Source organism: Acinonyx jubatus, chromosome D3, assembly GCF_027475565.1.
Source record: "Acinonyx jubatus isolate Ajub_Pintada_27869175 chromosome D3, VMU_Ajub_asm_v1.0, whole genome shotgun sequence".
In the NCBI taxonomy this organism is placed as follows: Eukaryota; Metazoa; Chordata; class Mammalia; order Carnivora; family Felidae; genus Acinonyx; species Acinonyx jubatus.
Window position 1 is genome coordinate 13,480,787 of NC_069392.1, and position 26,674 is coordinate 13,507,460.

Here is a 26,674-nt window from a genome sequence, read left to right on the forward strand (position 1 = left end):
CTGTTTCCATTCTTGGGGCCAGTCAGTTTTCTCTGCGTCCTCACCTCTGCTACAGATCCAAGAAGAGTTGATGATTTTTCAGTCTGTTCAGGTTTTTACTTGATGTTAGGACAGGGTAGAGACTTCCAAGCTCCTAACACGCAGAAGTGAAAGTCAACCTAAAATATCTTAAGTAATACAGAACCTAACTCAGTCTGGAGAAGGAGGAAGAAGGAGAGGAAGGCTTCTCGGAGGAAGTGTCCTGTAAAACAAAACCTGGCAGGAGTTAGGCAAGTGTCAGCGACAGGGGATGAGAGTTTCAGGCAAGAGAGAGCACAAGGTAGTGGGTGGCTAGAAGAGTCTGAGATGATCAGAGTTTAGAGACGGAAGGGAAAGTGTCCAGAGATCGGGCTGCAGAGATGGGCTAGAGTCAGATTGCAGGAGGTCTTAGATGACATTGTCCTTGGAGAAATCTTGTGAAACCAGACATTAAGATTCACAACAATGACACATCTCCAAAGAATGCAGGCACATTAAAGACATTCCTGACTTCACCCTCATGACAGCTCCTGAGATGTCCATCTGCAAAGTGCTGTGAAGGAATCCTCAGCCGCTTAGGGCACTTTGCTGCTGTTAAGTGCTCATATAAATCGTAACTTATTGGCTCAAATGTTTGATTTCCTATTTTTCTTCCCATTTGTGTGTCACCTGCAATTAGAGTTCCAAAGTGCTCCGTGCACCAAAGTGCTCAGAGTGATTTTTCTATTGAAACAGAAAGGAGAGGAGGCTCCTCTCTTTAGCAGAGTGGAAAGTGGAATAGACCAGGCAACTCCTTCTATCTCCTGTACAAGCACTTGGGGCAAGATTTATGAGGCTTACAGTGACATCTCTCACTTCCTTCTTATAGGAGTGAATTCATCTTTCTCTCTGCTGCTGCTGTGTGTGTGTGTGTGTGTGTGTGTGTGTGTATGCATATCTTTATTGTAGCCTCATCCGTAACACAAGTTTTTATTGAGCATTTACCATGTGTGGTCACAAACCTCAGAAATACTTTCTGCCCTCTCCTAGCTCCATCATTCATGGATTCATTTGTTTATTCATTCATTCCTTCAACCAATGAACCAACATTTTTTTAATGTTTATTTTTTATTTATTTATTTAAAAAAAATTTTTTAAACGTTTATTTATTTTTGAGACAGAGAGAGACAGAGCATGAATGGGGGAGGGACAGAGAGAGAGGGAGACACAGAATCGGAAGCAGGCTCCAGGCTCTGAGCCGTCAGCCCAGAGCCCGACGCGGGGCTCGAACTCACGGACTGTGAGATTGTGACCTGAGCTGAAGTCAGACGCTTAACCGACTGAGCCACCCAGGCGCCCCATTATTTTTTATTTTTTTTTAATGTTTATTTATTTTTGACAGAGAGAGAGACAGACAGACAGAGCATGAGCGGGGGAGGGGCAGAGAGAGAGGGAGACACAGAATCAGAAGCAGGCTCCAGGCTCTGAGCAAGCTGTCAGCACAGAGCCTGACACGGGGCTCGAACCCACAGACCGGGAGATCATGACCTGAGCCGAAGTCGGACGCTCAACTGACTGAGCCACCCAGGTGCCCCTACGTTTCTTTATTTTTGAGAGAGAAACAGAGCATGAGTGGGGGAGGGGCAGAGACAGAGACTCGGAATCCAAAGCAGGATCCAGGCTCTGAGCTGTCAGCTATTGTGGGGCCCGAACCCACGAACCGGGAGATCATGACCAGAGCTAAAGTCAGATGCTTAATCGACTGAGCCACCCAGGCACCCCATGAACCAACAATTATTGAACACATCCTAGGAACCAGGCTCTGTGCTAGGAACGAACAACTGGACGTAGTTCCCACTCTCAGGGAGCCTATATTCTGAGGTAAGGGCCAATTTCAGGGATAGAGAAACTTGTGTGTGGATGTGTTACTTGGATGAGGCACACAGGGACGGCTTGTCTGAGGAGGTCACCTTTAAGCTGAGAGCTGAAGGGCAAAGCCACACCAAGGAGTGATGTGGAAAGAGTATTTGAGAAGACACAAGTATGTGTAAAGGCCCTGGGGGTGGAAAAAGGCTTACCTTCTTCAGACCACAAACAGGTTTAAATGGGAAGGTGTAAAATACACAGCAAGCCCTCGTACACTACAGGTAGGGATGTAAAATAGTGCATCCACTTTGAAAAAACCGCATGGGAGTGTCTCAAATGATTAAACACGGTTTTAAAGGACTTAACCCAATAAGGGCGCCTGGCTGGCTCAGCCTGAGGATTCTATGCTACTCTTGATCTTGGGGTCGTGAGTTCAAGCTGCACATTGGGTATAGAGAGTACTTAAAATGGATAAGTAAATTAAAACTTAAAAAAAAAAATTTTAATGACTTAACCTAACAGTCCAAGTGTATAGCCAAGAAAAACGAAAACACGTGCCTACACAAACACCTGGAGTGAATGTTCGTAGCAGCATATTCACAATCGCCAATGGGTAGAAGCAACCCAAATGTCCGCGAATGGATGAATGAATAAATAAAATGTGGTCTATGCATACAATGAAATATTATTCCACCATTAAAAGGAACGGCGTGCTAATAGACGCTACAACATGGTTGAACCTCGAAAACATGATGCTCTGAATGAAACCAGTTGCAAAGGACCACACATCATGATTCCATTTATGTGAAATGTCCAGAAGAGAGAAATCTATATAGAAAGTGGAATTATGCTTGGCTAGGAAAGACTGAGGGGTGATGGCCAAAGAAAGTGTTTTTTTTTTTTCTGGGGTGGTGAAAACGTTCTAAAATGTAGTGATGGGGTGCCTCGGTGACTCAGAAAAGCATGTGACTCTTGATCTCTAGGTTGTGAGTTTGAGCCCCATGTTGGGTGTAGGGATTACTTAAAAGTAAAATTCTTAAAAAAATAAAATGTAGTGATGGTTACACATATCTGTGAATATTCTAAAAGCCATTGAACTGCATTCTTCAGATGGGTGAATTGTACAGCATGTGAATTGTATCTCAATAAAGCTGTTTTCAAAAAGGATTTTTATTTGTTATTTTAAGAACACGGAGGCACCTTAAGGTGTTTTAAATGAGGGTGTCCTGATTTGACTCACTTTTACAAAAGTGGCAGCTGTGTGATTCATTGCCAGGATCGAGAATGGAGGTGGGGAAGGGCGCTTGGGTGGCTTAGTCAGTTGAGGGTCAGACTTCGGCTCAGGTCCTGATTTCATGGTTCTTGAGTTTGAGCCCTGCATTGGGCTGGCTGCTGTCAGGATAGAGCCTGCTTTGGATCCCCTGTCCTCCTCTCTCTCTGCCCCTCCCCCACTTATTCTCTCTCTCTCTGTCTCACTCACTCAAAAAGTGAATAAATGTTAAAAAAAAAAGAGGGGTGAGTGGCTCAGTCAGTTAAGCGTCCAACTTTGGCTCAGGTCACGATCTCATGGTCTGTGAGTTCGAGCCCCGCGTCGGGCTCTGTGCTGACAGCTCAGAGCCTGGAGCCTGCTTTGGATTCTGTGTCTCCCTCTCTCTATGCCCCTTCCCCGCTCCTGCTCTCTCTCCCTCGATCTCTCTCTCTCTCAAAAATAAATAAACATTAAAAAGAATTAAAAGTAAAAAGAATGGAAGTGGGGAGACCAGTTAGGAGTGACTTCGGTGGTCCAGGGGCAATGTCAGGGTCTTGGACTTAGGGCTGCCAGCTTTAGTGAATAACAATGCAGAACACCTAGTTAAATTTGAATTTCAGATAAGCAAAGAACTATTTTCAGTATAAGTATGCCCCCCCAAATATTGCATGGGGCATATTCATAATAAAAAGTTCTTTGCTGACCTCAAATTCAAATTCAAATTTTGCACCATCATACAAAAAAAATTCATTGTGTGTCTGGTCTCCCAATTGAATCGGACGTCCTGTATGTTATGGGGCAAAAAAGCAGATAGATTCAATGTGTATTGTGAAGGTACACTTGTCAGGCTTTGCTAATGTGAGAACCAGGTTCCTGGTTCTAAAGCACTGGGGTAGCAGTGTAGTTGGCTGAGATAGGAAAAACTTGATTGGAGTTGCGAAGAAACAAGTTGGGAGAAACGATTTGGAATTAAAAAATAATTTTGGGGTGCTCCTTTCCTTGGAGGAGTCAGGGTCAAAGTCAGGCTAAGAACCAGAACATCTTCGTGTGCGTCCAGAGTGCGGCAGCGCCAGGAAAAACTCGTGCTTCGTCTTAGCACGCCGCTTCTTAAATGGGCAGACGAGGAGATCAGCTCTTGGAACCTCAGAGTCTGAGTTGGAGTGAGAACACCCATCTCGCAGACCAACGTCACCACCTCTTCCTTGTGTGCCAGCGATGGCTGAGCGAAGCATCTCTGATGAGCTGAATTCCCAAGAGACAGAAAAGGGACCCAAAGACAGAACCTGCTCCTTCTCCGGGAGAAGGTAACGTTTCAGAGGGAGGGGCTTGGGAACCAGGCTGGGGAGATGAGGGGCAGATTGGAGGAGGCTTCAATAAAAGCAGGAGGGGATCGAGGAGAGAGCGAGAGAGATGGGGAGTGGTGTCCATATGGGACAACTTCCTTTTGAATGACTAAGTCTGTAGCTAGCAGCTGACACTGAATCCCGTCTGTGCAGCCTTTTAAAGAAAGGAATTATCCGTGGGGAGATTCTCAAGAACAAGCAAATTGTCTCTTGCTACAGATCGCTTTTCTTTTTTTAAAGACCAAAGTTTTATTTTTCTCCCACGGAATTTTATATTTTGTTGATTACAAGGGCATAAAATAGCAATAAAGGGCAATAATGCCCATAGTGATACATCAGGGTCATTGTTGACTTTCAGAATGGCTGCATCTGATGTTTTTGTTGATGTGTCTAAACAATACACTTTGAATCATAATTGTTGCCTTGTATCACTTTTCATGTTGATCTCCTGGTGTTCCTCACACACTAATGATCCCAAATGAGGTGTGATTCTCCAGTCCTGCTCATGAGAGCTAAGGAGGTATCTTAATGTAAGTTAAAGGGGGTTTTGGGGTGCCTGGGTGGCTCAGTCAGCTTAGCGTCTGACGTCGGCTCAGGTCATGATCTCGTGGTTCGTGAGTTCGAGCCCCATGTCGTGCTCTGTGCTGACAGCTCAGAGCCTGCTTCAGATTCTGTGTCCCCCCTCTCTCCACCCCACCCCTGCTTGTGCTCTCTCTCTGTCTTTCAAAAATGAATAGACATAAAACAAAATTTAAAAAAAAGCTAAAGGGAGTTTTGTCATGGATTGCTCAAGAACGAACTACGTCTGGGTTCGAAGCCTACCGAATGCAATTTATGCTTTTAACAAAAAATCTTTATTCTTTAAGAAAGTGGAACGTGTTGCTAATAATTAAAAATCAAGATAGTCATTGTCAGATGATCCGGACTAAGATCCAGCAGGTGGGTGGAACAGAGTGCTGTCTAGATGGGCATCCACGCTCCAGCTTGGGACAGTCTACACCTGGCTCACCTGCCTCATTTCTGTTTCCTGGAGTCATCTGTAGGCATTTGGGTCTGTGGTCACTGAAGGCTTTCTGCAGTAGGCTGAATGATAGCCCCCAAAGACAGCCAGGTCCTAATCCCTGGAACCTGTGAATGTTATCTTGGACGGCAAAAAAGATTTTGCAGATGTGTCCAAAGTAAGGCTCTTGAGCAGAAGAGGGTCCTGGATTATCCAGATATGCCTTCTGTGATCACAAGTATCCTTATAAGAGGGAGGCAGAGGGTGACCTGAACCCAGAGACAGAAGGTAGATACCGGCTGAAGCAAAAATGCTATGCTGCTGGCTTTTGAAGGTGGAGGCAGGAACCACAAGCCCAGGAATGCAGCTCTGGAAGCTGGGAAGAGCAATGAAACAGAATTTCCAATGGAGGAAGCATGGTCCTGCCCATACCTTGGTTTCAGCGCTGTGAAACTGCTTTTGGACTCTGGCCTCTAGAACTTCATCTTGGTAGTCCAGTGTGGGACTGGCCTGAGGAGGGCAAATGAGACAGGACGTACTTGGGGGAAAGATGGTGGCCATTTTCCCCACCATCTTTCTGTGGCTCTGGCAGACCTGAGCTTGGGTTTCGAGGGGGACACACAGCACATCGACAGTGGGCAGTAAAAGACTCTGATGGCATGAGAGGCATGAAGACTGGATTCCTAGTCTCCCTTCCGTGATAGTCTTGTCGATTTTTAGCTTGGCCCAGTATCCCTCCCTACCCGTTCTGTTTTGGGGAACTCTGCCTCCTCATTTCAGAGAGTCCTGGAAAGTGAGCCATTGCGACCCCCAACTCTTCAAGGGCCAGGAACCAGGCCATTCTGATGAATACTGGTTCTCTGGAAGGTACTGAGAGGGATCGTGAAAACATGCATTGTTGGGGTTGTACCCCCAGAGTTTCTGACTCAGTAATTCTAGGGGTGCATTCCTTACAAGTTCCCAGGTGATGCTGGGTTGAGGGACCACACTGAGAACCCTTGCTCTCAGAATTTGAGTCTTAGAAGACAGAAGACAGGTGGTGAGATCATCCAAAATGGGTGGTTCATGGCTTCCTCTAATGAAACTCCTGAATCTGATCTGATTCTGGGTATTCTGAGGATATGATTATGTTTTTTTTTTTTTTTTTTGTTTTAACTCTGTGAGCCATCCTGAGCTCCCTTGCTTTTTGCTTAAGCTAGTGAGACTTGCAACCAAGGAATTTTAATGGACTGAACTTGCAAGGAACACTAGATCTGGGAAAAGGTGGGTCACAAGGAACACCAGACCTGTAGAGCGTAGGTTGGATGTAATCTCTATTGGCCAAGACTTAATAATATGGATTGTAGCCAGCCTTTACTCAATGTCTACTGTGTGCCTTACGGGCGCTAGGAGTCCTATAAACCACTATCAACCTTTCAGTCACTCTGAACGGAATATATTTTTATTTTTCATTTGAGGAAATGGGAGGCCCAGGAATTTACTGTTGAAAAGAAAAACAGAATCAACATACATATTGTCAGTGAATTCGGCCATGCTGAATGGAGCACGGTATCTTCCTTTCTTTTGGGGCAGATTTTCTCCACCCCCCCCCTTTCTCTGGGTGACCAATGGCCCCATTAGCCTGCCTGCATCGACCCTGTAAAAATTCTTTTAAAAAGGCAAGAGGAAACCATGATTTTTTTTAACATCATTATTAGGTGTTTTAAAATTGTTTTGTCTTAAATATTAGATGTTCTTTAAACTCCAGAGCTATCAGAAAAGCCGTATGTGGGTTTTGACTCACTAACAGATAATCAAAACAAACTTGACCCTTGGAATTTCATATGGAGTATGAGGCAGGACGTAAGCTAAGGTTTCTGAAGAAAACAGCTCCTTGTTTTTATTACAAAAAGAATCCTCACTGGACTCATATGCCCCACATCACATCCTCTTGACTCACCTTCTGCTTCGTCATTGCTTAGTAATAGGCTTTGTGCAAGGGTCACTGGACAGTCCCTCCTGTTTGCTGCATAGGGTAGTTCTTGCTTTTTGCCCAAGAGCATCTCTGCTCCCTGGTGTGGGACATTGGTAACAACCCATTTTCCTAAACTCCCTTTCCATTGGAAGCAGGAGACTACGAAAAACTCTTTCCTTAACGTTCCTCTAATAGAGGATGGCTGAGTGAATCTAGTCTCCCTTCTTCCATTTCTGATCTCTTGGGAAGACCATCCAGAGGGGTCGTCTTCAAAAGGCTGCTTGGATGATCTCAGCGGGATGGAGTGTAAGTTGTGCACAGCAGGACCAACTCAAGAAGGTCTTTGGATTAGCTGTCCCTCCTTCCTGTTTACTCCTTTCTTGGTACCCCACTCCTATTTTCCAGAAGCACTTCAACAAACAACTAGCTGCCTGCAAGCCCAGGTCTCAGGCTCTGTTTTCTAGGGGGATCCAGGCTAGGCTAACCTTCACTGTAGGAAGTTAGAATATACAGATAAAAACACTAACCCATAATCCTGCCCTTTAGAGAGCTCTTCTGTTTTGAGTATATATTCTTCTTAAAAGCATACACGCTTTAAATGTTTTTTAATGTTTATTTTTCAGAGAGAGACAGTGTGAGCAGGGGAGAGGCAGAGAGAAATAGAGAGGGAGACACAGAATCTGACTCAGGCTCCAGGCCCTGAGCTGTCAGCACAGAGCCAGACACGGGGCTCGAACCCATGAACTGTGAGATCATGACCTGAGGCAAAGTAGGATGCTTAACGGATTGAACCACCCAGGTGCCCGAAATGCACCTACACTTAGTAAGTAGTACTGGGATCATACTGTATTATGTTTGTCCTGGCTTTCTTTCACTTGCTAGGTTATATTTTCAGGTGATTAAATTTTCTCCATGTGATATTTAATAGCTGCACAGTATTTCATTGATGCATTATTTATAGAGCAGCTACTATGTCCCAGGCATGGTTTTGAGTGCTGAAGACTTAGCAGTGAACGAAGATCTCTGCTCTCGCGGAGCTGACACTCTAGTTAGGATCTTTCTTACATCCTAATGGGGCAAAATTTATTTAATCAATGGCCTATTGTCAGTTACTTCGATTGCTTCTGATTTTCAGTATTAGAAAACAATGCTTCGGTGTACATCTTTGAAGGTATTCTTTGAATTCATCCTCCATTTTCTTCTCTTAGGATAAACTCGTAGAAATGAAGTTGCTGCAAGAAAGCAGATGTGAGTAAATGAGGTGCTGGGATTCCCACCTAGATGTCTGTCTGATTCTGGAGCTCAGGCTGTTGATAACCATGCTGTTAATTTCCCTGCATTGAAAAATCATGGTAATGAAAGTAGCCAATGGTTCCTAGCTGGCTTATGATTTAAAGAGGTCAGGTCTGGAGTTAAAATACATACATATATATATATATATATATATATATATATATATATTTTTTTTTTTTTTTTAATATGTATAATCAGAATCCTTGGTCTGCACATCACCAGCTGTGTGATTTTTTTTCTTTTTTGGCTCTGTTTCTTCATCTGTAAAGCCAGGACAATAGTTCTCATCCAAAGGGGTTGTTAGTAAATATTCATTGAATGCCTACTAATCTCCAGACTCCAAGCTAAGAATGGGCAGTCCAGTAGGAAAGGGAGATATTATAATTACACAGGGGCGCCTGGGTGGCTCAGTGGGTCGGGTGCCCACTTGATTTCTGCTCAGGTCCTCATCTCAGGGTTAGTGGGATGGTGCCCCGCCTCAGGCTCTAAGCGCTGACAGCTGGGAGCCCGCTTGAGATTCTCTCCCTCTCGCCCTGTCCCAACCGCCCCCCACCCCCCACCGTGCGTGAGTGTGCGTGCTCTCGTTCTCTCTCAAAATAAATATATAAACTAAAAAAAAAAAATTTACACAAATACACAATTACAAACTGTTCTGTGTTATGAGAAGTATGGGATGCTATAGGAATGAATAACCAGGTGACCCCATTTTGGGTGGAGGGGGAAGGAGTTTAAGTCAGGTGGGAGCTGAGCTATGAAAGATGTATAGGCCTTAACTAGGTCAAGGGGGAAGCAAAATTCCCGGAGAAGGAAACAGCAGTTACAAAGCATTTGGAAGATGGAATGCGATTGTATGTGCCTTCCTTTCCTATCTCCCTTGTAGTTCCTTCTGGAAATGTCTCTTAGATCTTCCCAGGGCTGGTTTCTCTTCTCATTTAGCTCTTAGTGCAGATGACATCTCTGAGATGCCCTCCCTGAACATCCCTGTAAAGTCAACCGCCCCCATCCCCACCCTGTGCCTCATTTTTCCTTTATTTCCTTAACAGTTACCACTGATTCAAACCTTCCTGTTCATTTGTGGAAGGTCTCCTCCCCCCTCTTACCCCCCCAACTTGAAACCCCAAGAGGGGAGGGATATTGCGGGGTTTTAAGATTTAAATGCCGAATCCTCAGCTCCTGGCATCTAGTAGTTGCTCAATTGGATGTTCGATGAATGAAGAAACGGTGCTTGGGGTCAAGTCCGTGCTTGACAAAGGCGCCAGGCGGGAAGCGGAGAGGCTGGGCGCCCGGGTCCCGCCTCTGGGCTCGGCCTGGGGCAGCGCGAGCCACCCCCGCCGGGGACCGTTCGAGGGGCGCGCCGGGGGCGGGGCCACCCACCCGGAACTCGGGTGCGGCGGCGGCGCGGGTTTCCGGCCGCGGCGGACACTTCCCGCGGAGGGACTGTCCCGTGGCAGCCGGCGGGCCGAGAGCGACGCGGAGGGCGGGGAGCGGCGGCGGCGGCGATGGACGACCACAGCCTGGACGAGTTCCGCCGGCGCTGGCAGGAGGAGCTGGCGCAGGCCCAGGCGCTCAGGAAGCGGCGGCGGCCCGAGACTGCAGAGCGGCGGCCGCGGCGGCCCGAAGTGGCTCTGGGGCGCGGCGAGCAGGCCTCGGGGTACCTGGCGCTGGCCCAGGGCCTCCTGGAGGGCGCGGGGCGGCCCCCGGCTCCGCGGGCGACCCGGGCCGAGAGGCAGGACGCGGCGAGCCGCTCCCGCTCCCCTCCGGCCCGCGAGGCCGCGGGGGGCGGGGAGCAGCTGGTGGACCAGCTCATCCGAGACCTGGTGAGTGGCTTCAGCCTCCTGCCGAGGTCCGGGCCTGCCCCGGCCACACACCCCTGCAACGAAATGGAAAGTAACTGTGCCAACCGGGGTCTGTGCATGCATAGAGTATCTCTGGAAGTGGTAGTTTCCACCCTGGGTGACCTTGTTTTCCCATCTTGGTAGCAGTGTCTGCAGACCTTTTTTGGATACCACTACTGGGTTGGGGGCGTTGCTATCGTAAATCTAATGGGTAGAAGTCAGGGATACTCCCGAACATCCTGCCGTGTATAGACAGCGCCCAGAAGAAAACGATCCAGCCCACAGTGTCAGTATCAGCTGGCGAACTCCTGCTCTTCAAGAACTCCTGTAACTTAACAAGGGTTGCCTTTAGGGAGGCAAGAGGTCTCAGGACGGTTAGGAAGCAATTGTTTTTATTCTGTAGAATATTCGTATTATTCATTTTTTTCCCAATTGCACATGTATTCATAAAGCAGGAAAGGAAAAATCCTTTCGGCACTACCATTGGCATGGAGGTTCTTTCTCGTTTTGTGCACGTGGATCCTTTTGGAGGATCTGCAGAGAAGCTGGGGACCCTCTCTCCTCTAAAGAAGGCCCCCTTTACGAAGTTGGCATGGTCAGGACCACCTGAAACACATCCATGGTTAAGGGTTACGGCAATACAGCAGGTTTTAGTGGTTCAACTTAAATTAGGCTTAAGCCTTCTACAGCCTCCCAGTTTAGAGTAATTGTGTAATTGGCAAAAGCTATTTTGAGAAAAAATGGTTTATTTAACAGTTCTGTTCAAATAACGTTAATAGCTATTGGGGTTTTCACCAAGTTTCTGGTTCTGTGCTCTGCCTGTCTCTAAGTTGAGAGAAGCTGTGTGTGTGTGTTATGTGAGTTACAAGCTCTCCTTTAATGTGAACAATTCTCGTATATATGAAAATTCTTGCTGGCGTCACTTCTGCTTCTATAAGAAGTGGGTCATCACTAAGGAAGTCTGGCAGATGTAAAAATAATCTTTGAATGCCTTGGTAGGGTGGTTTAGCACCAGATAAGTTGGTCAGGCCAGTCCGATCTATGCAGAAGTTATTCCCTGGGAAATAGATTTGTAGACTAAGGCAAGACCAGCTCATGGAGGTAGAGAGAAACAGGAAAGTGGATTTTTAGGACCGAGGCACGGTTGGGGGCCTGCCAGTTAAAATCCAACCTACTGAATGTGGCAGTGTCTTCAGGCTTCATAAGAATCCTGGGAAGTACCTGTTGTTAGTCTCCTTTTATGAATGAGGATGTTCAAAAACGTTTTGTGTAACTGTTCCAGGGATACCTAGATGATAAGTTCTGGGGATTAAATTTGGATCCAGGTCTCTTGGACTCTAAATTTCACCAGCTAGGAGTTTTGCAAACCTGACTGAATGTAGGAATCCCCTTTGCTTTATTAAAAGACAGGTTCTGGTCTGTACCTAGACCTGCCTAATCAATATCCAGAGGAAGCTTCTAGAAATGTGATGTTTGAGATGGTCAGGCAATTTTGAGACCTTGTTCTCTGCTGCACAGTTTCTTTTGGTTTACTGTCTTGACTCTTAAAGGCTTTCTAGCCCTAATACTTCTGAGGGATAGGCATTGATACCAAAAATAGTGGAGCCCTAAATGAAGTGTTCTAGAAATGGAGGGGGCTTGCCTACTGTAGGATCCCAGGGGCGTACTGGCATCAGAGTTTATTTAAAAAAAAAAAAAAAAAAAGCCTGCCCTGGAATGCATGCCCATGATCTCCTCTGTTGCCAGAATCCCCACATCAGGTACTGCTGGGCTCTACATCCTACGAACATGCAACCTTCAGGGCGCTTTTTTTTTTTTTAAGTACTTTAAAATACTATAAATAAAATTACTCGCTTTCTCCTTGGTACTGCTTTAAGGGTTTAAAGACCTTCAGTTCTGCCAACAACCCTCTTCCGTGGCTATTATTAGCCCCATTTGACAGATGAGCATTAAGAAAGTAATTGATTTTCAGGGGCAGTCAACCCACTCTATCTTAATGTGAGAAATGATGGTAACCTTTATAGAAAAGGCTTCGATTCCTAGATCAGTAGTTGTAAGCCCCAAAGACCAGAGGTCAAGCAGATAATGCAAAGGAGTGAGGTAGCCTAGGTATGGCTCACTCCATCCTTTTTCCTAGTTCATCGGGTGTCTTGTTAGGTATCTCTTCGAGGTTCCAGTCATACACCTGTAATGCTTCGATTCATGATGGCTAGCTTTTTTTTTTTCTTTTTCTTTAACTTATCTACTCTGTATACCCAACTTGGGGCTCAAACTCACAACTCTAAGACCAAGAGTCACATGTTCCACCAACTGAACCAGCCAGACATCCCATGATGGCTCTCATTCTTTTTGTCACATTAAATATTAAACATGACCGTGTAGAAATGACTTTCATGATATCCCTAAAAAATACTTAAATTTTTTTCAAAGCCTCGTCCTCGTCTTGTTCTTGTTTTTCTTCTTTTGAAAGTTTTCTCAGGGGCGCCTAGGTGACTCAGTTGGTTCAGCATTTGATATCTCAATCTCACGACTGACTCATCATAGCCGTGAGGTTGTGCCCAGCATCGTGCTCTGTGCTGACAGTGCGGAGCCTGCTTGGGATCCTCTCTCTCCACTTTCTCTCTCTGCCCCTCCCCTCCATCATACGTGCTCTCTCTCTAAATCATTAAATGTTTTTTTCTTTAAATCAAACCCTGCATAAAATCATAAATGTACAAGTTGGTGAGTTATCACGGGCGTACACATCCATGTAAACAGCACCCAGATTTCAGAACAGCATTATCAGCTCGTCAGAACCCCCAACGTGTTCTCTTCTTTCACTCTCACCTGACTTCTAACACTTTATTTTAATTTTGTCTGTTTTTGAACTGTAAGTAGAATCCTACATCTCCTGTGTCTGGTTCTAGCACGTAGCATGATGTGTGAGATTCATCCCTATGAACATGTCCTGTTTTATTCTGTTGATGGGCATTCTTGATAAGTAGTTCAACAGCCAGTTTGGGGCTGTTGGGAGTAGTGCTGTGAATGCTTTGCATATCTTTTGGAATGTGTGTACCCATTTTTCTTGGGTACACACCTAATCGTGGAATTGCTGGGTCATAGGTATGCAGATGTTCAGCCTTAGTAGCCACTGGCAAACAATTTTCCAAGGTAGTTACAGTGGTTTTCCTACCTGATAATAAGTGTGTAGATTATGGTATTTCACTTTTTTCTTTGCCATAAATATAACCGCATCTAACTGAGATAATGTATGGCAACTGAACTTGACCTCCACGTGATGGGGATGAGAAAGCGACAATTTGGGGAATACACACTGTAGCTGGGCTAAAGGTGGGAGCCACTGCCCATGTCAACTGGTTGTTTCCTTGTGGGAATGTGGTCCCAGTGTGGCCGCCTTCAGACTTTTGTAATTGGGAATGTTTATTTTTATGTGGACTCTGTCCATTTTTGCAACACAACAAACACCCAAGACTTTGGCCTAAAACACCGGTATTTAGCTTGGGGCACTGGGTGGCTCAGTGGGTTGAGTGTGCAACTCTTGATTTTGACTCAGGTCATAGACTCACGGTTTGTGAGAGCGAGCCCCGTATCGGGCTCTGTGCTAACAGTGAGAGAATTCTCTCTCTCTCTCTCTCTCTCTCTCTCTCTGCTCCTCCCCTGCTTCCTCTCTCTCTCTCAAAAATAAATAAAAATTAAAAAAAATCACAGAGCATTAAAAAAAAAAAACCCAAAACACACACCAGTATTTAGCTCACCATTTTGCAAAGTGGCAATTTGGGCCGGGCATCGGTGGGTTCACTCAGATGTCTAAGGTTAGCTGCTGGTTAGCCAGGTAGCTTCGCTTTGGGGGGCTGGCTAGTTGTTGAGTACGTGTGCATTCGTTATAGGTCTCATCATCCAACAGGTGAGCCCTGGGCGGGCCTTCTCAGAGTTCTTAGAGCAAGAGGAGGGCACGTTGTAATGCCCAAGTGCTTTCAAAGTCTCTGGCCAGGTCATCCTTGTTATTGTCACGTTGGCCAGAGCAAGCCATATGGCCAAGTCTGGAGTTCACGTGGAGTCACCCGGTGCCTGGATACAGGGAGGAATGAATGAAGCAGAGGCCATTAATGCCCTCTATCACTCAAATTCTTCCTGTTTGTAATTGTTGGTAAGGAATACAAAAAAATTTTAAGTACTAACACTGTGGGTTAAATGAAACCTGTGGGCCAGGTCTGCCTTGGGTTAGGAGTTTGTGATCTTTGCCTTTATTTTCCAAAGAATCCTTATTTGATCCATGCCTGACTCCTGAAAAGGAAGATTTAGTTCCGTTTGAGACGCCACAGAAACTGACAGGTTGATCCAGTTGACGTGAAAGAGAAGGAAAAATCCGGTGCCACCTCCTCACACCCCCTCTCGCCGGGCACTGCCCCGCCACCTTTGGTGCGCTCTGTCGTGCCAGCCCACCCTGCCGTACCTCACCTGACCCAGCCTCTTTCACTTCAGAGTTCTCAGTATCCTCACTGGAGTGAGAGCCAGCTAGTAAGTTAGCAGTCGGGAGTCTTTGCGTTCGGAGGAATTAGGCAAACAGCACTGCCTGACGGTGTCGGGCTGGGTGTCGGGCCAGACCTTCGAGGGACAAGCACAGCTGGGCTAAAAAGTGAGAAGTGCGTTCTCTTGAGCCGCATCTTCGCTTCTGAAGCTTTAAGTAACGGCCCTGAGAAGCCATGTGCTTTTAGGTGATGAATGGGAACATCTGGACTGTCTTTTTAGTATAGGGTTTTTTAACTGGTGAAAGAAATGCTACGGCCCTGGACAGAATTGCAGAGGCAGTAGGCACTCTTTTTTTCTTCCATTTCTCTCTCCGTTACCTCCAACTTCTCCATGGTCATGGGGCACTTGAGCAAAATTGCACGTATGCTTCTTTCTTGGAATCTGTGATGTCCAGTTGCTTGGTCCTGTTTCTGTTCAGGTGATATGTCCGGCTTGGAGCCACAAGAAATCAGTGCCAAACTCAAAGTGGCTTCAGAAACCCAAACTGGAATCTCTTGACTCAAATAACTGAAAATTCCAGGTGGTGGTGCTTGGTCTGGGTGCTTAGATAATGCACCTGGAAATCTCTGCGGTCCTGCTTTCCTTTTTTGTTTGTTTGTTTGTTTACTTATTTAGAGAGAAAGAGTACGTGAGTGTGGGAGAGGGGCAGAAAGGGAGGGAGAGAGAGAATCCCAAGCAGACTCCACCCTGAGCGTGGAGCCCTCCACAGGGCTCCATCTCACAACTGTGAGATCGTGACCTGAGCTGAAATCACGAGCCATACACGTAACCGACTGAGTCACCCAGGCGCCCCCTCTTTTTGTCTCTATTCACAGGAAGATTCTCCCCTCCTGGAAATAAAATGACTACCAGCAGCTCCAGTCTTACCTTCTGTTTGCTTCTAACAGGAGAAAGGGAGCATCTGTTTTCTGCAGAAGTTACGAACTTAAATTCCCATTGGTCCAGACTGGATCATGTGTTCATCCTCAGGCCGGTCACGGGCTCAAGTTGGCCAGGCTTGTGTCCACTGCCCACTCCTGATGATCAGGGCGGAGGGGTCAGCCTCACTGAACCATGTAGTCCGAGTGTGGTCGTCAGGTGGTTTCCTAAGAGAAGAGGGAGTGAATATTGGGCAGGAAACAGCAGAGACAACAGATATCCATCTTAGGTGGGGTTTGGAACAGCCCTAACTATGAGAATGTTTGTGTTTTCTAATCGCCAAACGTATTTATTGATCACCTGGGGGCTGGGGAATCAATACTAAACAATGGACAGAGTCTCTGACCCGAGAAGCCCGTAGTCTTGCTTCTTTTAACTGAAAGCATGGCATTAATGAAAGCTATAGGCCTGGTTATGGGTCTAGGCTCCGGAGTCAGGCAGACCCAAGTTCAAATTCAGACTCTGCTAACTGCCTGTTTGACGTTGGACAGGTTAACTTACCCTGCCTTACTTATCAAATGAGGATGATGCTAATGCCTGTCTTGTGAAGAGACTGTGAAACAAAACCTGGAATGTTCTAGCACAAAGCCTGGCATGCAGTGAGCAGCCAACAAATTCAAGCTGGTCCTGTTATTTAAAAAAAATTTTTTTAATGTTTGTTTATTTTTGAGAGAGAGAGCATGAGCAGGGGAGGGGCAGAGAGAGAGGAAGACACAGTGTCTGAGGCAGGTTCCAGGCTCTGAGATGTCAGCACAGAGCCCCATGCAGGGCTCGAACTCACAAACCGCGAGATCATGACCTGAGCCAAAGTCGGACACTTAACCGACTTTGAGCCACCCAGGCACCCCAAAGCTGGTCCTATTAATATCATTACTATTGCAGGAGAGTTCACTCTGCTCACTTCCTCTTTGCTAAGACTTCTCACCGATCAGCCCCTGCCGCCCTCCTCCTTGGATTGGGAGTCCCTGGAGGGCAGGGCCTCCTGTCTTACTCCTGTCCCCTCACCTCTAGTACTCCGTGCAGTAGGGGCCCCAACTACATTTGTTGCATTGAAATAACATGGGCAGAATTCCTGCTCCCAACAGCAGTGTTACAGAGAGGCTCTAGGGTTGTTAGAACCCCTGGGAACGTTCAAATGTTCTTCAAGTTAAGATTGGAGTTTTCAGGCCTGATAAAGTTTTAATAGTGCTGGCTGATCTGTATTGTTCACCATGTCAGTATTTGGTTTGTCAGAACCTACAGCTCTGCTGTCAGCAAGATCAGTTTGATGGCTTAGCTTCCTTCTGCTTTTAAGTTAGCAATGAGTGAGGAAAGTTGCTAATCTGCACTGAGGCAAACAATCGGATGTAAACTCCTGACATGGCTTAGCTGGGACAGCTTCCCTTCCTCTTTGGTGCCTTGTGTCTTCTCTTTAATGTTCACCTTGGGTTCTGTCTCTTGCATTAACTCTTCTCTGATCTCTCCAGCCCAGATTTCTCTTCCTTCTTCGTTCCCTCAATTGAAAAGTTCTTACTATCCATGCGATTCATTTTTTTTTTCCCCGTTATGGATTAGGAGGTCTCTGCTTGGGCACCCTTTGAAATGGCCTCTGTGTATACCAGAACAACTTGTAATGTAGGCCATCTCTTCATTGGAAGATTCTGCTGGTGGAAGCAGCTTGGGCTTTATTCATTCATTCCACAAATATTTATTAAGTGGCTTCTTAGTACCAGGCACTGTTCTAGGCATGGAAGATACAGCCACGAACAAGACCGAAAAGATCCATACCTTATACAACTACGTTCTGGAGGGAGGTAGACAATGAACAAATAATTGTCAGATAATGGTCTGGAGAAAAATTAAACAAGTAGGAGGAATCGAGTGTGTAAGTTTTGGGAGAGAGGCTATAATTTTAAATAGCACTGTTCAAGAAGGCCTTCCTGAAGACTCACACTTCGTGGAAGGAGATGAGGAAGCAAGCGTGAAGAGATCTGGGGGGGGGATTCTCGGCAGAGAACAGCAAATGTGGAGGTTTTGTGGTGGCCAAGGTCGGCTGGCCTTGTGGCCTGTGTGACCTATGGAATTTAAAATTCTTAATCCTTTTTGGGGCACTTGGGTGGCTCAGTTGGTTAAGTGTCTGACTTTGGCTGAGGTCATGATCTCCTGGTTCATGAGTTTGAGCCCCACATCGGACTCTCTTTTGTCAACATAGAGCCAGCTTTGGATCTTCTGTCTTCATCTCCCTCTCTCTCTGTCTCTCTCTCTCTCTCTCTCTGCCCTTCCCCAGCTCATTCTCTCTCTCTCTCTCTAAATAAACTTTAAGGATGTTATTTTTTATTTTTTTAATCCTTTTCCAACAAGGGCCTCCCCTGTTTTGTTTTACGTGAGGCTCCACAGATTATATAGCCAATCCTGATGGTAGGAACGTCCTTGGAGTGGTTAGGACACTTGACATGAAACTATTTGCTCTTCTCACAAATGAATCCATGTGCACACTGGTCCAAGTTTCTGACTAGGGAGCTGCCCCTTCACCTGTCTTACCTCCTTTCTGGGTCCTTAAGCTCTGATCCCGGTTTATTTAATTTTTTTTTTAATTCGTATTTATTTTAAGAGAGTGAGAGTGAGCAGGGGAGGTGCAGAGAGGGCGAGAGAGCGAGAATCCCAAACAGGCTCCATGCCCAGCATGCAGGGCCCGATGCGATGCTCAGATTCACAAACTGTTGAGATCATGACCTGAGCCGAGATCTAGAGTTGGATGCTTAACCGACTGAGCCACCCAGGCGCCCCAGATCCCAGTTTAAACTGCGACTTTGAAGGCAGAGCTCCCGCCTCTCTTGCCTCCCACCGGCTTCTTTTGCTGCGACGCCAAGCGCTTGCTCCCGGTCCTTCAGATTGGCATTTTCTGCCTCCGTCCCTTGCCAGAGTGCCCAGCCGAATCCTACCAGTAGGTGGTGAATGAGAATTGTCCTTGAAGTTGGAAAGCCTGTTTTAAAAAAAAAAAAGTCCCTCGGACCTTAGTCGTGTGTCTGCTGTGTGCAAGGCAGCGTGCCGCTTAGACCGTGCAGTGTTACGTTTCTGTCGCCACGCATGCAGTCGACAGAAACCTAAACATTTTTTGCCCTTTCTCCTCGAGAGGCACGGGGATTAGGTTAAATGTGAAGAGATAACTTGGCTTTTTGTGGACTGTTCTGGAGCTTAACCACTCCTTGCCCGGCTTCTTTGGAGAAATGCTTCTCAAGTTCTAAATAGCTGACTTCCTAATGAACTTTGGAATACCTTCGGGGACCGTTTATGTTGCCTTTTGTAGTCGCCTGTTTTGATGCTGTTCCATGGGACGATGACTTCTCTCTCTCAACGATTTGAGCCATATGATGTAGACATCCTTTTTTAACACATTTGCCACCAGCACCTGGGATGGCCCTGATTCCAGATAGTGTTTTGAACACCGAGCACCTTGTTTCAAAAGTGTGTTGCTTTGCTGTGTCTGCGAAAATATCACAAACTTATTGTAAAAATACTTGGGGATTTCAGAAGAAGAAGAAAACAAATCCTGTAATGCCGTTGCTCAAAGGCGACTACTGCTGCTAACATTTATTTGGTGTACTTTGGGCATTTTTTTTTTTTTTTTTTTTTTTGTGGTACGAATAAGAATTTGTATTTCAAGACCACTGTGGGATTGTGAACAAATGCCTATTTATCTGGACGGTGTTTCAGACCCTGTCTTTTTTTGGAAGAAGACCCGGGTGAACCCAGCACTCCTCTGTTCTGGTTGGGATTGTGTGGTCCTGCCGTACTCCATGTTTGCAGGAGGCAGAGAATGGAGAGAAATTCCTTTAGAAAAGTGTCCTGTCAGCCACAGATAGAGCAGAAATACTACTATGTCCGTTGTGTGTCTGAGGTGTTCTTCTCTGTTCCTTTGGACACCACCTAGAGAGATCTGGAGTGTTCTGTTTGCCCTGGAGATGTCCACTGGGGACAAACGTGGAGTCCGTTTCTTCACTTCTTACTGATTTTGGCTCTTAATAATTACCCCTTCTTCTAAACCAGAGAAGACAGATTAAATTTCTAACAGTAAGGCACAAAACCAATCCATTTACAGAATTAGTCTTACATTAGCACATAGGAGTACAAATCAGCCTCCCCGGGGATGGATCTGTTTGCAATTTCTTTTAGCATTTTTGGAGGAAGTCCAGTAGACTTTGGGAAAATCTACTGTTCACTGACTTTGAATTAACAAAGTAACATGAGCCCTTTGTGGGGTTTGTGTGGGTTTTCTTTTCTTTCTTTTTTTTTTTTTTTTTTTTTTTTTGCTTGAGTGGGAAAGGATTGTTTTTAATCCACCTATGATTTAGGGTTGTGGTTCTCAACTTCTAGTGTGCATGAGGATCCCTGAGGAAGAGCTACTCGAGCCTCACCCCTGGAACTTTGGAGTAATAGGCAATTTGGGGCATTTTTTTTTAACTCCACAGATGGTCTTGATATGTAATACAGGACAAGAGTCACCATAGTGGTAAAGAATCAATATTTGAGCCATAAAGAGTTAAAAGCCCAGTTGTGTTTTATCCACATGGTGTTTTTCCTCAAATTTGAAACCATGTTAATACATCGATATATTTTCTGTAGCATTATTGGCCATTGTCACGTTGCTTGAGCTATAAAATTAATGGGAAGTGATTCTAAACATTGTAGTCCTATGGCCCTTTTTGTAATGTGACCAGTTTTCCACGTTAATATTTCCAGTGTCTTTAACCTCTTCTTTCTTGGGATATCTCTGTTTCTGAAATGTCAGCTTGTCCCTTTCCATGTTTGAAAGTTCATATAGATACAAAATTGGTTCATGTGGCCTATAACTTTTCAGATGGCTGTGTGTTTCAGAAAGGCCTAGGTGGAAATCCCCTAGCATCCTTTATATTATGAGGTATTTCTCTGCATACTGGTAGCAAATGGTGTTTTTTACTTCTGTTTCTAAACTGTGGGAAGTGCCAGATGGGAGTGCTTAAGTCCTGGTAGGTTGTGTGTAGTTAGTGGGCTAGTACCTCTGTCCAGGATGTGGCTCTACATCCTTGTCAAATCCTGGATCCCTAGAAGAGAATTGCGTTTTCAACCACAGGGTCAAACATGCTTCTAACTCTCAATCTTTGGTAAGGTGTTTCTCAAGCGATGGGTTACTAATAACAAAGCGACAGTTATGAGTGACTTATTTAACCTTGAATCTACTCTGGATTGTTTTGTCTTTTGGGTGTCATAATGTCCCTATAACTTCATTCCACTTCCTCGGGTGGAGGAAAGGGAAGTGGGTTAGCTAGGCTCCTGTCTCCACAGTTGTGCAGCAGAGCCTTTGGGAATGTGCTCAGTACAGGACTGTCCTGGATCACATCTGCTGCTTTGGGAAAACAGGTTGGATTTTTCGGGAAACAGATTCTGGGTTGGAGATCTGTGGGCAGGCGGTTGAGCAGGTTGGCCTTTCCCAGAAGTCCCGAACTGAGGCAAGGGGGCCAAGCCTTTGTCCCTAGGTATTGACTGGTCACTGGATGTGGGTTCCAGGAGGGGATGTAGCCTTGGACAAGGCAGCTTGTTTGACCAAGGGCACCGCCTAGGAAGGGACTCTGCTGTCAGGCTGAGCCAGTGAGCCATGAGCAGGAAGCATTGTGCCCATCTGGGGGAATGAGTGTTAGGGACCCACAGGTAGAGTCTGAGTGACCCCTGCAGCATCCACTACACGGACTGGTGATAAAAATATCTTGCCAAAAAGATTCCAAGTGTGCAGCCTGAAACTTCAGCCTTCGATCTCCTGACCTTGCGGGTCTCCGTAGGTCTTGAGAGGTGGACCTTCCTTTAGCACATCGGTTTCTTTCCTTCCCTGCCATTCCCCAACCAGTGGTAGCAACAGGGAGGGTTGTTCACATGAGTCTGGAATCTGATCTGTTGGGGGTTGACAGTCATTTTGGAGTTTAGACGTTGTAATTCTCGGAGCACAGTGATTTTTAAGAAGTGTGGCTTTGTAATGTTTGTGTTTACATAATTATAATTTATTGCTGTGAAGTTCAGTTCTCAAGACGCATCATCACAGGTACATTAACAGTGAGACCAGCATGGCATCTCAGCTAATTTGTTGGCGTGAGGGACATTACACCCCTGACTGGTCATCTGCTCTCGGCGGTGGCTACACTGTTGTCTTCCACTGTGCACTAAAGCAGATCCTTCTTTGGTTACTACCGTGGTATAACCTTTTAAAATTGGTGATTCTCTTGGAAAGTTTCTCTGGAAAAAGACCTGTTGTAGAGACACTCCCATCGTTCAGACTCCTGAATACTTCATGTCCACGTGCCTTCCCCTCTCCACTGTCGCCAACTGTCCTTTGCTTCTGGTAGGACAGGGGGAGACCGCTTTTCTGTGTAAACAGCACGTACAGTAGCCCCATGGAATGTGGACCTAATCAGCCAATACTTGTTGAAGGGGAAGAAGAGAGCTGGGGTGCCACTCCAGGAAGGAAGATGGCAGTATTGATCAGGTATTCTATGCTTTGCTCTGGCACTTGGCCCGCCCACACCCTTCCTGTGTACCATTTCGCTTTATTCTTGTAACTCTCCCAAGTAGGTACATTCTGCTTTAGAGACGAAGCCGAGGCTCGGATGTATTTAGCGTAGTCACGTGGTTACTCAACTGGCAGAACCAAGGTTATCAGATTGACCCTTGGTCCTGAACCTCCATCTCAGAGGTCACCGTGGTTGGGATCAAGGAGGAAGGCGGCAGGGCTGTGGCTCTGCTAGGGCAGAGGCGCCGTTCTCCGGGAGGAGGGAGGATTGGCCATCTCAGTGAGCAGAAGAGGGGGAAGCCTCCCGCCACCAGAAGTGTGATTTTCTGTCCTAGGATAACTAAAAACAAAGGCGATTTGTCCTGCTTCATTACGGTAGTGTCACATCCAGAAAGCAGTTGATAGTCCCGAAGGGGGGACCGATGGAAGAAAGTGATGCCTGGCATCTCTAACCGTGAAAAGCTCAACAGGAGTTCACTTTGCACGAGTGCAGGCTTGTGTTGGCCTTCCTCCTTCTCGTATGAGGTTAAGGAAGGATAAGCATTTTTCCCTTGTTTCTCTACCAAGGAGGTAAAGTAGGCTCCTTCACCTTATCATGGTCCAGTAATCCAAGAGAAAGCAGAGGGAACTCCAGGGTCACAAATGACAGGCTGGCTCGTGTGTGGCTTTGCTCAGCTGGCAGTGGGTGACCCCCCCTGCCCCCCACTGGGTTGTGTGAAGGAGTCTCCAGTTGTATCTGGGGCAAGTGAGAGAGAGCTGCCTCTTCTCCTCACGAATGAAGCCGACTAGCTGTAAGAGGGGACCTAGCCTGACATCAGACTAATGACTTTCCGTTACGTTTTTAGGCGGGACCCCTTCGCCTGCTGATTACACTTGCAGATTTTTTCCCGTTTTGTCTCCCCCTGTATGGCCAACATCTCTCTGCCGGTTTCACATTCTGCCCTGTCTTTGCCCCCAGAGAACCGTCAGCTCTTGCTCTGTTCCCTCCAGAGCTCCTTTTTGGCCCTCGTACTCAGCCTTGCACTGTTGTTGCAAAGTCAACACATTTTCTTCTTAGGCCTTCACGTTATCTTTTAGCTCTGAGACTCCTAGATGAATGGAAACATGATCCAGAAAAATCTTTACCCTGGATCTTGGTCGGGTCTAAATCAGTGCTCACGTTCCCTTAAAAATGCCGAGATGACTTTCAGCTTTCAGACTGTAGCTTGCGGTATAGGACCGTTGTGTTCGGTGAATTACGAATTCGCTGGCAACCTACAAGTCACTGATGTCAGCCAGAGCTTATTAAAAATGAATTTTATTAAGTTCCATTGAGACCAACAGCCTGCTTTGCCTAGCTTTGCAGAAATATGTACAAAAGTGAACTTCAGCAGGTGGATTTGGGAACAGGCAGAGAGGAACACATACACTCTTGGCTTTCTTTGTGTTTCACCCTCCCGTTCCTTTGTGCTACCAGGATCGTCATGACAGCCTTATCTCTCAAATAAAGCCTGTTACCTCATCCCTAATTGCTTATCCAAAGGCGGGCGAGCTCTCATTTCTCCACATTAATAAATGACACCGAAGATCTGCATTGTTTGCACTGGCTCCCTCAGGTTCACCGGTGGGGGCCCCTGAGTGCATTAGGAAACCCTGTGCTTCTCCAGCGGCGGAAGGGAGGCGGTGCTCACCTCCTTCAGGAGCAGCATTTCGTTTGTGTACTTCTCACCCCCGTTCATAGCCCTACTCCCCTGACGGAGGCCCCTTAGTGACCTACCTCGGTCAGCGCTTCTTTGGCTGCAGGTTCTCGCTGCCCTCCGGGGGGCGGGGGTGAAGTAAGAGTTGTCCTGGGGGGACCAGTGGCCCCTCCGATTTCAAAGCTCACCACCTTGGCTACACACCGCTCAGCTTCCCTTAGAGGCCAAGAGCTTCCCGCAGCCTGTGCGCAGATGCCCGAGGTGTCCACCTCTCCCACCCCAGGTTGTCAGCTGGCGCCCTTGCTTCTCCTTTGTGAAGCCTTATGGGAAGTGGCCTTGCGGATTTCACAAGTGGAGAGTGAGGAGGGTGGGCTCGTGGCCGTCCGGTTGTGAGTCCGTTCCGTGACTGCCCCGTGGAGTCGTGAGAATGCGTGGCTCCCTCCGGGACGACAGCACCTCTCTTGTTCCCACCTCACGATATCTCTTGTCATCAAAAGGAGCATTTTCATTCCTCCGAATTGTAAGTTTCTTTCCCTTTTCTTCTCCTCAGAATGAAATGGATGACGTGCCCTTCTTTGACATCCAGCTGCCTTACGAACTGGCAATCAACATATTTCAGTATCTGGACAGGAAAGACCTGGGAAGGTGTGCACAGGTAAGCAGCCACTAAACTGGTGTTCAAGGTTTACTTCCATGCGAGACAAAAGTATAGGAAGCTCCTGGGTAACAGAACGTGACTTCCCAGAACTGCAGACTTGAAAGAAGGAAGGAATCAAGTAGCCACTCTGCTTGAAGGAAAGCAACCCTGAACCTAAGGCTTCTGCTCCACATCTCCAGTTGGTGTTTGTCTCTTTGTGACTGTCTGCTCAAGAGCTCTGTTCCCCCGCAGTCTCCGTAGGGTTGGCCTGTGGCAGTGTGCTCGTGACCGACGACTTTGTGCTCTGCTTCTCGAGCTAGCCTGAGCTGTGCATGTCCTCGCTGTTTTTAATGCAGAGATGCCGCCAGCCCTTGGTCAGATCAAGCCAGTCGTTGGGTTGGGAGCTGAGGGTCAGCCTGGGGACAAAACCGCGAAGTCGCGTTTTAGGCGTAGAGTCCAAATTGCCCTTTAAACACTAGAATCCCACTCAGTGAGGTGCGAGGCACCTGAGAACTGACACCCGCTGAGGGAATTGCAAATCGGTGTCCCCATCTCCTGCCTTCTGGGGCATATGCCCGTGGGGTGGCACGGTGGCAGATACCGTCCGGGCCACGCTTCACTGTGTACGTGAATCACAGGGGATCTTGATAAGATGCAAATTCCAACTCAGGAGGTCCGGAGTGGGACTCATATTCTGCGTTCCGAACCAGGTTATGTCAGCGTGGCTTTGGCCACACTTGGAGAGGCAAAGGTTTATGCCATTAAATTGGGTCTCTTGTTCACCTCTTTTTGGCAAAGAGTATAATTTCTCCAAAGACAAATATATGATTGCTGACCATTTGGCTTTCATGGATAACTGTATTTCCCAGGAGAAAGAGTATCTGTTGTCCGTAACTCCCAAAGAATTAATTTATCTAATGGCTACCATTTCCTACCCCTGGATTCTAGACTGCATTTTACATACGTGTCTACACCTTTAAAAGAAAGAACTAGGTAAAATGGAGTGGTACTAAAAATCCAGGGATGCCTGGCTGGCTCAGTTGGAAGAGAATGCAACTCTTGATCTCGGGGTTGTGAGTTCAAGCCCCACGTTAGGTGTAGAGATTACTGAAATAAATAAACTTTAAAAAATGTAAAAAACAAACAAACAAACAAAAAAACCCCAAAGCACCAAGAACGTGGAGTTAAAAACATTACGGCAGCTTGAGAGGTGTAAACTCTAGTGACCAGATTTAGACTCTGGAGGTTGCTACTCTGGCACTTCCGTGAAGTCACAGAAAATACAAGGCAATTTTAAAAGTTTCTGGCTTATGCTATTTTTTTATGAAGCAGTTTGCCTAATCAAAATTTTCTACCTAGATACGAATTTGAAAAAGTTTACAGGGTTCTTGACTGCCACACTATTACGTGGGGGTGTTCGCGACTATTTTTTTTTTTGATGCAGAGTCTGGAATCTTTAGGAATGATGGAAGGAATTATTCCAGGGCTAAAATTCACTAAATAAAAACGGACTGAAACGTAAACCATGCTCGGAGCCTATCAGTCGCATTAAGCAAGAGTACCTATATCATCTTCTTCTTTCCCTTGGAAATTGGATTTGTTCTATTCTAACTTTACACTTTGGCCCTGTTCCCGAGAGTTGAAAACAAGGGTGTAGCTAAATGAGTCCAACTCCTGGATTTCAGCCTGATGCTGTTAGCCGAAGTCTTGGAACAGGGTCTAATAGCTAGCTGTTTTCCACAAAGTCCGCATTAGATGATAAAATCTTCACTCTTGATAGGGAGCTGCTGTTCAAGGAATCATTTCTTTTAACATTGCTTTTTGCTCCCCCGCTTTGTAGAGGGCCATGTGGCTTTCACGTC

At 46.3% G+C, this 26,674-nt stretch overlaps 1 protein-coding gene across 2 annotated transcripts in view; it reads left to right on the top strand.

The window, feature by feature from the left end:
* Nucleotides 1–10,120: 10,120 nt before the first annotated feature.
* Nucleotides 10,121–26,674, top strand: part of FBXW8 (F-box and WD repeat domain containing 8) — a 119,217-nt gene continuing 102,663 nt past the window's right edge. The window contains exons 1-2 of one of the 2 annotated variants that reach the window (XR_003415507.2): nt 10,121–10,519; nt 24,726–24,830. Coding sequence is in view for 1 of the 2 variants with exons in the window: in XM_015068585.3 (XP_014924071.3) it covers nt 10,202–10,519; nt 24,726–24,830 (423 nt within the window). In the remaining variant the exon portion in view is untranslated. The remainder of the gene's footprint in view (nt 10,520–24,725; nt 24,831–26,674) is intronic. The other variant, XM_015068585.3, reaches the window with a different exon arrangement.